This window comes from Sciurus vulgaris (assembly GCF_902686455.1).
Source record: "Sciurus vulgaris genome assembly, chromosome: 6".
Classification (NCBI taxonomy): domain Eukaryota; kingdom Metazoa; phylum Chordata; class Mammalia; order Rodentia; family Sciuridae; genus Sciurus; species Sciurus vulgaris.
Window position 1 is genome coordinate 31,399,361 of NC_136466.1, and position 16,450 is coordinate 31,415,810.

The window sequence follows — 16,450 nt, forward strand, 5'->3', positions numbered from 1 at the left end:
GAGTGCTGCCCACTTGAAAAAGGTACTCGGGAAGGAGAATCCCAATTGGCATCAGGGTCCCGAGGTGATTTGGAACGCTGATGTTCCTTGCTATGATGATCATTCCCATGAGATCTGGAATGACTAGAGCTTAATGAAGAAACAGCCTGGGGTTTTCCAGGGCTAGAAGACCGTGATTTGGAGTGTTCTGATCCATGCTGGCTTTTTTTCCGGCTACTGCTATACGAGTCACGGTCATGCCTCTGGCCACTGCTGTTAGTGGCACTGCTACTACCTGCACTGGTCCTCTGACTACTGTGACCACTCTGTAAGCCTGAGGACCGTTTCTGAGACTGAGAAGTGCTGGGTGCAGGTCCTACTGGAGTCCATTTGCTACTCTGATGAGAGCCTCCATGTCTCTGTTCAAAGAAATTTGGGTTTGATTTTTCGTCTGCTGTCGGTGGTACAGTAGGCTTGGGAATTGCAACAAGCTTCGGTATTGATCTGTCTCCTATGAAATCCTTCATTTCATCGTAGTTTCCAAGCATACTCTGAATACGACTTGACAACTTATCTTCTTTGCTAGTCTGCAAAAAAGTGTAAAATTAAATATACTAGTGAGTATAATCACAAATAAAATATGCTTCTAAACTTTCTAACCAAGTGAAAAGGAACTTTTCAAAGGGAGACTTCATCTCACATCTTAGTTAACATATATAACTCCAAGTGAATAAATTTGATAGTGAAAATGCATCAAAAATGTCTGAAAATGACTATGCTAACATACAAATGTCCTATAGGACATTTAGCAATACATAGAATACTGGACTGGGGATACAGCTCAGTGGTAGAGCACTTGCCCAGCATACATAAGGACCTGGGTTCAAACCCCAGCACCACCCAAAAAAGGGGGGGGGGGGCATGTGAATATATAGAAGTTATTATTCGGGGCTGGGGAGATAGCTCAGTTGGTAGAGTGCTTGCCTTGTAAGCACAAGGCCCTGGGTTCAATCCCCAGTACCCAAAAAACAAAAAAACAAAAAAGAAGTTACTATTCATATTTTAGTAGTCAGTGAAAACCTCATATTCCTTATAATTCAATGTTATAGTTAGGAGCAGAAACCAAAATTTAGGGAAATAAGTTTTTTGTTTTTTTTTTAAATTTTAATTCTACTGTTATTGTAGCTCATCAGTTAAGTCATTTAAACACAGAAAACTCTTACTGATGAAGCTTTAAATCCTGGCTATTAACTGACCAATAACTGATCCAACCTTTAATATCAGTACTTTTTCAAAGAAGTATTCTTGGGTAGTAAGAAAGTCCAATATGTCTATAAGCTTTAGTACTTTTTTCATATCCATATATATTGAAGAAAGTTTACTGATTATATGAAAAAGAAATCAAGATGAACCACTACTACTTATTTGGAGACTGGCAAATATCAGTAATGACTTTAGAGTGTTTGAAAAATGTAACTCTATTAAACAAGAGAGGTAGATAAAAAGCTATTTACAGATACTAGGATCAGAAAACAAGTCCAATTTATCACAATATAACTAGAAAATAAATGATAGCTATGATTCAAAAATTTTGGAGAAAACTCTTGATTTTTTTCAATATACCTTTAATTTGTAATTTAACCCCTGACCCCACACTTAAATGACATCAGTATGACTGTCTTTATTTTTTTATTTTCGATTTTTTTTAGATATAGATGGATCTTTATTTTATTCATTTATTTATATGCAGTTGTAAGAATTGAACCCACTGCCTCATACATGCTAGGTAAGCATGCCCACTAAGTCACAACCCTAGCCCCATGACTGCCTTTAAACTGGAAAAATCCTTAAAAGCTCTGGATAAGTAGCTTTAACAAAGTACATAAATAGTTTGAATAAACACCAAATGTTACAGGGGTAAACCAAAGATATGTTGTTACTTTTAGTATTTCATCAAGAAAAAAGTCTAACACACTCAACCTCATAATCTACAAACCAACAATAATTATCACCACTATAATACGCAGTATTGTTTCAAGTATACATAACATAAGCCTTTAAAATTCAAGTTGAGTCAGGCACAGTGGCACATCTGTAATCCTAGGGACTTGGGAGGCTGAGACAGGAGGACTGGAAGATCAAGGTTAGCCTCAGCAACTCTTGAGACCCTCACTAACTTAGAAAGACCCTGTCTCAAGAAAAAAAAAAAAAAGAGCTGAGAATGTAGCTCAGTAAAGCAGTCATGGGTTAAATTCCTAGTACCCTCCCCCACCAAAAAAGTTGAAAGGAAATTTGGTCAAATCAAATGTTAGAGAGACATCCATCACCACTAAAGCCACAGTGGAGTCATCAGAAGTGCAACTATTCAGTATTCTTTGTAATCTCAAATTAAGTACAATGACAATAATAAAAATAACAGTTGATTCAATTTACTGAACTCCTCTGACAACATGCTTTAATATAAATCATAGTTAAGCATCAGATGCATTCAAAGGAAAAAAAAAATCAGAATTTTACAATAACCCAAAAGGAACCAAACTGAGACTGAAGACAAATTTATTCAAACATACAATCAATGAAATTTAGTAAACTAAGTAAGTAAATAAGAAATAGGGAGGGGGAAAAAAGCATCTATGAAAATCATCTTTGACTGATATTATAACCAAAGACCACTTAGGAAATAGTAGACAATATGCTTGATTGAAAAAATTTTAACTTAAGGCTCAAAAGGTAAAATGCTTGCCCACGGTTAGCTGTCTGACCACAAGTAGATGAACATTTGAGCCAATTCACACCACATTTTAAGGGTACAGGATAGTGACAGAAGGGGGTCTCGAGGAGGACTGAGGGTGCTGGTAATGGTCTATTCCTTGATCTGAGTATTATCTGAGGTTATTCATGTGGTAAATTCTTCAGGCCATAAAAACTTGTGTACTTTCCTACACGCATATTATACACAAAAAAAACTTACCTGAAAAAAAGTATGTTGTATTTAGAGGAAAGGGGAAAAAAATATAAAGTGGTATTCACAGTAGTAATTCTTTTTTAATACACTCAAGTTTAAAACATTTTAAAATGTCATATAAAGGGGGAAAAAAACATTCAAGAAGGACAACTTACAACTTTGTATGGTTCAGCAAAGAGAGGAGAGCTAGGAGGGAAGGCGTCTTCACCCTGCTGAATTTCCTGATTCCGCCTTTCCCGTTCTTTCATACGCAGCACATTCCGGTCTTCACGGTTCATGTTGCTATGAAGAAAAACACAATCTTTACATCACAAAAACAAAAGAAAAATTAAATTTTCTGAACTGATTTTGTAAGTTGAACACTCCAATCAGAGATTCCCTTTTGAATTTCAAATAATAACAGGGATAAATATTGAAGTTGGGTTTTGGCAATGGTTTTATCTACTAAGTGTCTTCCACAACTATCCAGAGAGAAAACACTAGTCCAGAATATCAGAACCCATCCCCTCCGTCACTTAATCTTATCAATTGTGTGTGTGTGTGTGTGTGTGTGTGTTCCTGAAAGTTGAACCCATCTACCACCGCCTCCCCCCAGGGTTCAGTTCTTTTCTCTACTTTGCATCTACCTTATCTTGATTTCTTTCTGTCCCAAACACAGCTTCCTTGGTGTCCATCCTTATGGCAGTTTGACCTCAGCTTTGCTGTTGTTCTAGATTCCCTAAAAAACGACATTTCTGCTCTAAATACATTAGTATTTCAAGTAACACCTCAATAAACAACAAACCTGAGAGCTATCAGTGACAGAATATTAACTTGTGTTAGTAACTATAATTGAAAATTGTATTGAAAAGGTCCTTTAAGATGATGGAAAAAAATGGGAGTGTCATTTCTACAATCCTGACAGTATACTGTATTTGCAGTAGAACAAACCAAGGGAAATGGACGGCTTATTTATAGCAGTAGGGATTTCAGTTATACAGACAAAGATGAAAAAGGCTGTCAAACCCTGAGATGAGGGGAGAAGAAGGGAGGAGAGAGAAAAATGAGGTGGTGGGAGAAAAGGGGAGGTGAGGGTGAGGAGGAAGACTACAAGGGAGACCTGTTGCAGGGCTAGCCTACTATTTTAAACCAAATCAGAAAATTAAAGGCAATCAAGACTGAGGGAAACTACAATTATAAAAGTCAGAATGGTCAGCAAAACCAATATACCCTTGAGGATTTTTATCAGTCATTTGAGCATGAAGACAAACATCCAAAAATAAAACTTCCTGATTTGCACAATTTAGACTCATTCAAGTAAAGCAATTCAATGTCAAAAAGAAAGAATGTTCTCAGTGTTTAAACTTGTATTCAAATTGTTTCTTATTTGTATAATATTCTAATAAACTTATATAAGAATATAAGCTATTACAGGATATAGAAATACTAAGTGATTTCTTTGATTTCCCTAATGTTTAGCCCCCTACAGAACCAGTAAGAAGTACTGAATCTTTAATGACCACCATAAAACATCAACATTTAAGTATTCAGAGAATAAAACCAAAGAACATATTATCCTTTAGCACATTTGAACCATCTAATGTATATGATTCATTTTTTAATTTTTTATTACAGTTTGTATAATTAACAATCAAATTTCAATTAGACCTCTTACAGTATGGTACAGTCAAGATACAAAGTTATTTACAGTCTAAAGTGCATGTTAACTATCAATTTCCTCAAATTTCCTAAATTCAAATCCTGATATAGTTTAGGTCTCACATGTATGTATAGCTCAGTGATAGAGTATGCAGAGCATGCACTTGGCATACACCAGGCCCTGGGATGAACTGTTACCATCACACACACACATAAAATAAATAAATCAGAAAAACTTTAAAATCTGATTTAATGTTACATATTCAACAGCACTAAATAATCATTCAAGAAATATTTGTATAAACCAGGTGCAGTAGTATGTACCCATAGTACCAGTTATTTTGGAGGCTAAGGGAGGAGGTTTGCTTAAGCCTAAGAGTTCAGGGATAGCCTGAGCAATTGAATAAAACCCTATCTTAAAAACAAAAAAAGCAAAACAAAACTGAGAGTGCAAGAGAGATACTGCATATCTGTTGTAAAAATAGATGTAATTCCCAGAATAAAACTCCTTCTATGATTTAACACCAAAGAAAATTTGTTTTCTTTTCTGAAGTAATGAAATCATGGAACTGAATATTCTATCTTTTAATAAGATTGCCAGGAAACTCAGAACTAAGCTAACTGATTGCTTATAAGAGTAAATACCCCAGTTATAGATCTTACTTTCTATTTATTTCCTGATCTGACTTATTTTTTGAATATAATTTATAAATTCCATTTTTCCTGTGTCTCTGAACATCAGTATCTCTGCCTAAAATAAATAAGTTTGCCTCTATATCAATAATTCTAGTAGTCTGAACTCAACATTAATATATCTCTTCTATAATAGTAAAACTATTTTATAAATATCCTCCTGGACACTTGCAATTATTGTACTAAAATAAGGCTCAATTAAAACTAACACACTGTTACATCATAACAAAATCTGTGGGACTAGTTTTTTTGTTTTTGGTGGTGGTGGTTCTGGGGACAGAATTAAGGGTCTCACGTGCTAGGCAAGTGCCTTCCCCAAAGCTGCTTCTTCAACCCTAGATTAAATATTTTTATTACTTAAGGTAAATTGTTTTAGGTACCCATGAAGTACCTATGTTAAAATGATACATTAATTATAAGCAATACTCTATGGACAGAAAAAAATTTTTAAAAATCTTCAACTTTATTTAGTAGGTTTGGTGCTGCTCACGATAATGGTGTAGTAATGAAACTGCTACAGACTGAGCAAATGAATACTAAATTGAGTTAAGGGGAACCACAGATCTTGCTATTAGAGAAGAGAGAAACAGAATAAGGAGAAAAAGAACACTGGGGTAGTACTATTATAAAATTGTAGTTTTAAAATAATATATATAGGGCTGGGGCTCAGTGGCAGAGTGCTTGCCTAGCATGTGTGAGATACTGGGTTCGATCCTTGGCACCACATAAAAATAAACAAAATAAAGGCATTCTGTCCATCTACAACTACAAAAAAACTTTTTAAAAATAAAATAATACATATATGTACACACACATATATATGCATATGTATGTATATGTATCTGGCTCTATCCATGTGTGTGTGTATATATATGTATATATATTTATATATATACATATATATACACACACACCACATATATGTATATACATATACTAGTGTGTATCTGTCTCACTGGCTCCGTCTGCTGAAAAAGTCGAGACACAGTGATACCCAACAGAAAGGAGAAACTCCCACACCTGCATTTTGATTTCTAACATTATTCCCCACTAAAAAGAAAGAGGAATTCTTAGAGAAATAGCATATTCCAGGCTGTAGCAGGGAAGGTACAAAGTGAGACTAAAATGACTTGCAATAGTTTAAAACCTAATTTGAGGAACATTCTGTGAAAATAGTCTGGACTAGTATCATATTAAAAAACAAGGGGGGGGGGAATGAGGATTATTTCTCCACTAAAGAGAATCAAAATCTACATGTAACATATGACCCTTCATTTCCCAAATTCTAGATTCTGAGTGGGGATGCTTCTCAAGGGCATTACTGGAAAACTTGGGGGAAATATGAATATAGACCACATTTCAGATATCTTGTCAATGTTTCTCAACTATGTTAAATTAACCACATTTGGTTATGCAAGAGCTTGTCCTTGACTCTTAGCATATACAAACTAAGTAAACAGGTGACATGTCATGTTTGCAACTCTCAAATGGTTCGGACTGTCCAAATATATATCTAGTATGTTTCAGTGTGGTGGTGTGGGGTTGAAAGAGGACTAGGAGGAGCAGAGCTGCAACAATGACAGTAAAGCTATTAAAACTGTTCCACCTGGGTAAAGTGTAGATGGATAATCACTATACTTTCCTTGCCATGTTTGAAAGTTTTTGAAATAAAAGGTGGGGGCTGGGAATATAGATCAATTGGTAGAGTGCTTGCCTTGCAAGCACAAGGCCCTGGGTTCAAATTCTCAGCACCACAAAAAAAAAAAAAAAAAAGAAATAAAGGTGGGAGGAAAAGGATGATAAAGTATATGAAGTAGAGCACTATGGGTCTTTATAGCATTTTTCATTTTTGGGACTCACTGTCACACTATTCCTTCTCTAAAGCCTAAAGTATTCCTCTCATGCTTAAGCTGAACCACCCTCACCCTGCCCTTCCAAATTCACAATGATCATCCAATTTTCCCCAACTCCTCCTCTGTATCATTATTTACAACACTTGAGGGAGTTACACTGCAGTACCATGCCTGGCTAGGAAGCAACACCATTAACAACATCAATTTCCCTGGGCTAAATGAGCACCCCTAATTTTTCTAAGGCAAGATTTAATATTTTTCACTAATTAACGTAATAAGCATGTAACAGGCATCTACTAAAATCCTGAAAGATCAGAAAACAGAAAGCACTGGGAGGAGAACAGGAACAAAAATACTTTGCCTCACTACACAGTAAATTTATTATAAAGTTATCACTGTTATCAAAATAGCATGATAGTGTACAGAAATTAACAAACTGATCAGTAAAACAAAAGAGAGGGCAGAAATAAATTCAAAGGTATATGAAACCAAATGAATGGGAAAAGTGTTTCACTTAATAACAACAATAATTAGAGTTAAGCACTTTTTTTAATGTGCAGAAGATAACAAAATAATGAAGACAGATTTCAAATTCAACCAGAAAAAAACGAATGACTTCTTCAGTGGAGCAGCCTCACTTACTGACAGCTTATCTCACAGAACTAAAAGCATGGATTATTCACTACAGACTGGTTTTACTGGAAGAATAGCTGAAAGTAACTGAAAACCCAATCAAACAGGGAAGCAGTCAAATAAACAATGGTCCATCCATATGATAAACTATCAACTTTTAAAATAAATGAGGTTAAGCTTTGCCAATTATCTTGGAAGAATTTCCACAATAATTTCATTTGAGAAAAAGTAAATACAGCACAACGTACATACTGTGAATGATCCATCTCTGGGGAAATAAAAGTCATTTTGCACACGCACACACACTTCACATGCAGTTGTATTTCTGATTCTAAGAGTGAGATAAAAGGAACAGAAGAACAATATTTATTCAACCTAATTTAACCAATCCCTTACTTTTGTTCCATTGTTTACTTTTTTAAAAATTTTGACCAGTGCTGGAATTAAAATTGTTCAAACCAGGCATGATGGGCACATGCCTGTAATTCCAGGTACTTAGGAGGCTGAGGCAGGAGGATAACCAGTTCCAGGCCAGTCTCAGTAACTTAACAAGACCCTGTTTCCAAAACAAAAAAAGCAAAATTAAAACTGTTCACTTTTCTTTTTTCTTGGCTAACACTAGAATGAGAACCACTACAAACAAACTTACATAAACACACATACACACATAGGCTTTAATGAAAGTACACAAACAGAAAAGCAACAGAGGACTGGGGTTGTGGCTCAGTGTGTGAGGCACTGGGTTTGAGTCTCAGCACCTCACATAAGTAAATGAATAAAATAAAGATCCATCAACAACTAAAAAAAACAAATATTTTTAAAAAAAGAAGAACAAGAGAAAAGCCCGTTATTTTTCAAAATATTACCAAAATTACAAATCACCCTAATTATTTCTTTAGAGTAAATATGTAAAATATGTTAGATATAGATAAGAATCAGATACACAAATAACTCAGAATTCTGAGGAGCTAATCTCAAGAAAATTGAAACCTGAATATCCAGTTTTTCTACACAGAATGTACACTGTCTTCCGACATAGATAAATCTTTCTTGGTCCTCAGTAAATGTTTTGGCTGGTCTTATAAATGTAAACAAAGAGAGCTCTTTCCACCTGTGTATTTTTCAAAAGATGAATATATATATATATATATATATATATATTCCCATTATACAATTAATTTTTGCTATATGTTCAGAAACTAGTGTAGTGGTTTGTGGCAGTTTCAAGTCTCAGCTACCCGGGAGGTAGAGGCAAGCAGATCACTTGAGCCCAGTGATTTCAGGCCAACCTGGGAAACATAGCTAGATCCTATCTCAAACAAACAAACAAACAAACAAAAAACCTCTACTATGGTTAAATATAAAGCAGAAAAAAAAAAAAAAAATCAAAATTTTGCTCCCTCCAAATAAACTATGAATATTGTGAGGAGAAATATAATCACACACATGTATTTGTACAGTTTCTTTTTTCGTGTTTTGAGAAAGGGTCTCAATATATTGCCCAGGCTTACCCAGAATTCCTGAGCTCAAGTGGTCCTTCTGCCTTGGCCTCCTCAATACCTGGGATTACAGGTGTGCACAAGTGCATCTGACTCACATATGTTTTAAATGTTGTAGAAATTATTTTACATATTAAGTCTTACATAAATGTTTCCCTCGTACTTTTAATGACTGTATAGTAGTTCTTTAACCAGAAACCACCTCATAGATAATTGGATTGTATCCAGAATCTAGTACTACAAACAAAATAATGATCATGTGCACATAAGAGCACACTCTTATTTCACAGTGGGATAAATTCCTAGATGTGGAATTGTTGAGTAAAGAGTATATGCTATACCATTTTATCACTGAACTGCTTTCTAAATAAATTGCATAAATTAACAGTTCCAGGGCTGGGGATATAGCTCAGTTGGTAGCATGCTTGCCTTGCAAGCACAAGGCCCTGGGTTCGATCCCCAGCACCGCAAAAAAAAAAAAAAAAAAAAAAAAAAAAAACAAAACAGTCCCATCAACAGGTTATGAAAGTGACCTTTAACCCTCCAAGAAAGCAAAAAAAAAAAAACTAGTGTCATTTGCTTATCTCATTTATTCGACAAATATATGAGCCTAACTAGAATTGCTGGGCACTTGCCAGGAGATAAGATAAAATGACAAATGACACAGATGTTTCTTGACCTTACCAGAGTAGACTGCATTCCACTGAATTTCTGATAAGTGGTTTGAGTGCATAGCCTTTTCATGTGTAACTTAGTTGTTTGTATTTCTTCTTTTATGAACTGATTCAAGTCTGCTGTCTATTTTTCTATTGCAGTGATAAATATGCTTTTCCAACTTGTCATCTATCTCAACTGAGAACTACAACACAAGATTAAGGCTGGGGATATAGCTCAGTTGGTAGAGTGCTTGCTTGCCTTGCATGCACAAGACCTTGGGTTCAATCCCCAGCACCACAAAAAAAAGAAAAAAAAAATTAAAATTAAACACTATATTAGGGCTGGGGTTGTGGCTCAGTGACAGAGCGCTTGCCTAGCATGTGTGAGGCGCTGGGTTAATTCTCAGCATCGCATAAAAATAAAGAAAATAGAGGTCCATCAACAACTAAAAAATATATTAAAAAAAAAAAAACAAAAAAACCAAAACACTATATTAAACTGTGTATCCTAACTCTACTGATTTTCAAGTAACCTGAAGGGGCGTCCTTCTCCTCTAGGCTTACTCCTGAACTCTACCCTCAGGCCATTCCTAACCTCTTCAATCTCTGCATATTAAGATACAAACCTTACTGCCGTTGTCATAAAGTGTCAATACTTTCTCCAAGTCTCTTGTTTCTGAATGTTTTCTTTCCTTTCACCTTGATTTGTATCTGTTTAGTCCCTGGAGCTTTCCTTTTTTTTTTTTTTTTTTTTTTTCTGTGAAGTAACTGTAAAATCTTAGTAAATAAATTTAAAGTTCTATACTACAAGACTCTGTGCTATCTATATCTTTATTTCTGTTATCGAGCCAGGTTGAGTACCCTTATCTGAAGTGTTTCAGATATTGGAGTTTTTCCTCTTTTGGAATATTTACATAGACTTTGCCAGTTGGACAGTCCTAATCTGAAAAACTAAAATGCTTCAAAATCCAAACACCATCCCACTCCATCTCAGATTTCAGATTAGAAATGCTTAACCTGTATCCAAAGAAACTCAAACTGAGTCTTACAATAGACAACAGGGGATTTGGGTACTAAAGAAAAGGAAAGGGCTGGCTTTGGTAGGCAGCCTCCAATACCCCAGTGGCTGCTTGCAATCAGATAGCACTGAACCCTACATACACCATTTTTCCTACAAATGCAAATCTATGATAAAATTTTAATTTATAAATTAGGTACAGGAAGGGACTGACAATAGCAGCTAATAATAAAAGAGAATATCAAGGCAAGCCTGAGAACTTAGGAAGACTTATCTCAAAATTTTAAAAAATTTTAAAAGTCACATGGGTATGAAAAATAAATAAGTACCAGGGATGTAGCTCAGCGGTGGAGTACCACTGCATTCAATTCCAGCTCAATGCTTTCTAGTACAACATGTTACAACAAATTTAGTGCCTTTTCCATCTTAACTAAGCCCCTTGACATACTCTGACAGTAAGTTTGGCACTTTAAGATATAATAATAAAAGAAACAAATTTCTTTTTCCTTCTTCACAATTTCACAGGTTTGTTCTTACCATAGATCTTGAGAACTTTTCACCTTTTTACTTCAAGAAACCATCTCATTGGCTTCTCTTTGGCATAGCAATGCTAGCAATTTGGAGTCATTAAGTAAAATAAGGGTTGCTTGAACACAAACACTGTGATACCACAACAGTTGATCTGATAAATAAGACAGATTCTAAGTGACAAAGAAGAGAGTAGTATATACAGAGTAGATATGCTGGACAAAGAGTTGATTCATGTCCCAGGTGAAATGGAATAGGATGGTGTGAGAGTTCATAATGATACTAAGAATGTACAATTTAAAATGTCTGAATTATTTCCAGAATTGTATTTAATATTTTCAGAACCTAGTCAACCCCAGGTAACTGAAAGGCTGACTGGCAGGTAACTGAAAGCATGGAAAGCAAAACCACAGGTAAGGGGAAACTACTGTACTATGAATCTCATCCATCTTCTACTACCTACTCCATCCTGGTCAGAAAGAGGCTACTTCTCAGTCATTTACATTTCTCAACATCTTTTACTTTTTGGTAAAAAGGAAGAAAATCAGAGAGGGTTAAGTATTAATCTCAGCCAGGTGTGGTGGTGCATGCCTATAATCCTAATGACTTGGGAGGCTGAGGCAGGAGCGCAAGTTCAAAGCCAGCCTCAGCAATTTAGCAAGGTCCTAAGTAACTTTGTGAGACCCTGTCTCAAAAAAAAAAGATGAATGGTCTGGGGATGTTGTTTAGTAGTTAAGCATCCCTAGATTCAATCCCTGGTACCACACACACACACACAAATTATATATATATGTTAATCTCACACAACTGTAATCCTAGCTACTTGGGAGGTTAAGGTAGAAGGATAGCAAGTACGAGGCCAGCCTAAGTAGTGAGACCCTAAGCAACTTATGAGACCCTGTCTAAAAATAAAAAGTAAAAATAGGGGCTGGGGATATAGCTCAGTTGGTAGAGTGCTTGCCTTGCAAGTACAAGGCCCTGGGTTCAAATCCCCAGCACCACAAAAAAAAAAAAAAAAAAAAGTAAAAATAAAGGCCAGGAATGTAGCTCAGTGGGAAAGCACCCCTGGGTTCAATATTAATCTCAAAAGAACATCGAGAAGAATTCATGTGCAATACCTATCTGTTGAATTTTAAAGAAAAGAGGTCCCCCTTTATTCTTACACAATCAAGATCAAAGAGGTCAAGATACTAATTTTCAAGAAGACGCTTTATTTCCCAATGCACAATACCTTAAACCACAGGTGATCTGGGTGGTTTAGTTATAAGCAAGAACTATTTGTGGATATGGATTATTTAGAAGTAGAGCAGTAGCTCTGCCTACAAAAATTATCAAACATAAACTGTTTAGTAACAAAATAAAATATTTTAAAAAATTAACATAGGCAATCAACTTTTAATTAACTTCTTAAATATCTTGAAATATTGTAAGGTTCAAACTTCAATTGAACTATAAACAGTTGAGACACTGCAATTTGCTAGATGGGATAATTAAGCATACCTAATTTTTACTTCTGGTTATATAACATACTAGATACATGACTTAGGCAAGTAACTTCTAAACCTCAGTTTTATCTTTAATAAAAAGTAATCACAATGGAATTAAATTAGAAATCAAGAACAAAAGGAAAACTGAGAAATTCACATGTGGTAATTAATACATTACAAGAAAACTACAAATCAGAAAAATCTTATACATTCAAAAATCCTCATTAAAAAAAAACCTCATTAAAATGCTAGCAAATTGAATTCAGCAATATATAAAAGTATTATTTATCATGACCACATGAGACTCATTCCTGCAAAACAGGTTGATTTAACATTCAAATATCAATTAATGTACCACATTAATAGAAGACAGATATCACATGGTCATTTCAACAAAAGCAGGAAAACATCTGTCAAATTTTCAAGTTCTTTCAATCACTCAACCAACTTGGAATCAAACTTTCCCAATCTAATAAAGGGCATCCACAAAAAACACACAGCTCACATCACACTTTTTTGGGGGTGGGGGGGTAATAGCAGGGATTGAACCTAGGGTGACTTAACCACTGAGTCACATCCCCAGTCCTTTATTGTACTTTAGTCAGACACAGGGTTTCACTGAGGCTGGCTTTGAACTCACGATCCTCCTGCCTCAGCCTCCCAAGCCACTGGGATTAAGGCATGCGACACCACACCTGGCCACATCACACTTAATGGAAAGAGTAAATCGTTTCCCTGAAGATAAAGATGTCTGCTTTTATAGATTCTATTCAACACTGTACTGAAGGTTCCTGCCAGAGAAATAGGCAAGAAAAAGAAATTAAAAGGCATCAATACTGGAAAGGAAGAAGTAAAATAATGATCCTGTATGTTAAAAAAATCATTAAGAATCCAATAAAATGTATTAGCACTAATTATCAAGTTCAGCAGGTTGTAGGAAAGAGGGTCAACACACAAAGTCTTCTGCATTTTTATATAGCAGCAATAAACAAACCAAAAATGAAATTCCACTTACATGAAAAACAATTCCACTTGTAATATTATCAAGAGGAATAAAATACTTAGCAATAAATTGAACAAAAGAAGTGCAAACTGTGAAACACTGTGAAAACTACAAAACATTATTGAAAGAAATTAAAGAAGAACTAAATAAAATGGAAAGTCAGTCTATGTTCGTGAACTGGAAGATTTAATGTTAAGATGGTAGTAACTCACCAAAGTGATCCACAAATGCAATCATAAGCCCTATCAAAATCCCAGCTAACTGGGTAGAAACTGACGAGCTGATCCTAAAATTCATAGATATTCTGGATCAAAAGACCCAGACTAGCCAAAATAATCTTGCTCAACAACAAAGTTGGAAAAGTGCACACTTCCCAATTTCAAAACATACTACAAACATATGTCAATAAAATATTTCAGAAATATGACTAACATTCAGAATTGATTTTCCACAAGAGTGCTACAACACAATTTTTAAATAAGCAAAGAACTTGAATAAACGTATTTTTTGCGGTGCTGGAGACAGAATTCAGGACCTAGCAAATATTAAGGCAAGTACTCTACCAAAGAGCTATATCCCCAAGGCTGATGTGAACTAATATTCTTCAAAGAAGATATACAAATAGCCAAAATAAACATATGGAGAGATGCTCAATTATCATTACTCACTAGGGAAATGCAAATCAAAACCATAGTGAGATACACCCACTAAGACGCTTATTAAAAAAAAAAAAAAAAAAAAAAAAAAAATCCAGCCAGGCCTGTAATCCCAAAGGGTCAGGAGTTTAGAGCCAGCCTCAGTGAGACCCTGTCTCTAAATAAAATACAACACAGGGCTGGGGATGTGGTTCAGTAGTCGAATGCCTCCCCCCACCAACCCAGTTCAACCCCTGGAACCCCCCCCCAAAAAAAAAAAATTCCAGAAAATAACCAGTGTTGGCAAAAAAATAGAGAAACTGGACACTTGTGCACTGCTGGTGGATACACAGAAAACAATTTGGTGATTCCTCAAAAACTTTAACAGAATTACCATATGAAACAGCAATTTTACTCTCAGGCATATACTGCAAACAATCAAAAATAAGGACCAAGATCCTGTACACCAATGTTCATAGCAATATTATTCACAATGCCAAAAGATGGGAAAAAAACCAATGATCATTAATAGATAAGTGGTTAAGAAAAGTGTGGCATACACATATAATAAGAGTATTACTGGGTCATAAAAGGGAATGAAAAACTGATACACTCCACAATATGAACAAACCTTGAAAACACTAAGCTATATGAAATAAACTATAGACGCTAAAAGACACATCGTATGATTCCACTTAATACAAACCTTGGAATGGGCAAATTCTTAGAAAGAAGAACAGAGATGGGGGCAATGGGAAAATACTGTACACTATTTGTTTCGTATGATAAAGAACTAGAAATAGTGGTGACAATTACACAACACTGTGAATAAACAATACTACAAACTTGTAAAGTGACTAAAATGGAAGAATACAAGTAAAATGACAAATTTTATGCTATGTATATTTTACCATAATAAAAAAATCCGTGAGTACATAATAAAAATAAAAATTTAAATATCTATTCCCAATTAATCAGAAATTCATCTTCTATAATTTTTATACACTGGTATTAGCTTTAAAATTTTTTTAAACTTTAAGTTTTAAAAATGTTAAAAATAGATTAGAGTAAAATGTGTTACTTTAACCTGTCCCTTTCATGTGGTGCACTGAATCTGTCACAATGTTTCTTTCTTTTTTTTCTTTTCAATTTTCAATTATTATCTTCTAAATTATCCTACTGGAAAATGGGGGCCATTCAACAAACACATTGAATGATTTAAACTTTAAAAGTCAAAATGAGACTTGAGCCAAGATTTCAATTATTTTTAAACTCAGTATATTACAACTGCTACTCAATTACAATTGTACCACAACACTGCATTAAAGCTTCATGAGTATAGGAATCCCTCTGTGCCTCGTTTGTCAGGAGTTTTCTACCCATGAGAGCCTGAAGAGATCACTTCCTACTAGGCAGGAAAAAAAAAAAAAGGTTGCACACCTAAAGATCAAATGCAAATCAACAAAACATCAAGTTCCAAGATGATGTTTTATAGAGGGATTCTTGCCCCAAAGTTAGCTAAGATACATACATATACATCATGACATACATATACCATGACTATGATGTGATATATGTGATATGCATCTTATTTATATATTTACTTCCCACATCCCCAGAGCTGGAGGATCCAACCCAGGGCTGCACACATGCTAGGCAAGCACTCTCCCACCATACATTGCCAGCCCTTAGTATTCAGATTTAAAATAATGTAGTGCAAAATATGAAAGATAACAATTCTTATCACTTTTTTTTTGGGGGGGGGGGGGGCTACCAGGGATTGAACTCAGGGGCTCTTAACCACAGAGCCACATCCCCGCTCCTTTTTTATATTTTATTTAGAGACAGGGTCTCGCTGAGTTG

At 35.1% G+C, this 16,450-nt stretch overlaps 1 protein-coding gene across 1 annotated transcript in view; it reads right to left on the reverse strand.

Moving 5' to 3' along the window:
• AFF4 (ALF transcription elongation factor 4) overlaps positions 1-16,450 on the reverse strand; it is an 80,462-nt gene that overhangs the window by 52,593 nt on the left and 11,419 nt on the right. The window contains 2 exon segments of the mRNA XM_079144320.1: positions 2-566; positions 3,100-3,226. Coding sequence (XP_079000446.1) covers positions 2-566; positions 3,100-3,222 — 688 coding nt within the window. The 5' untranslated portion in view covers positions 3,223-3,226.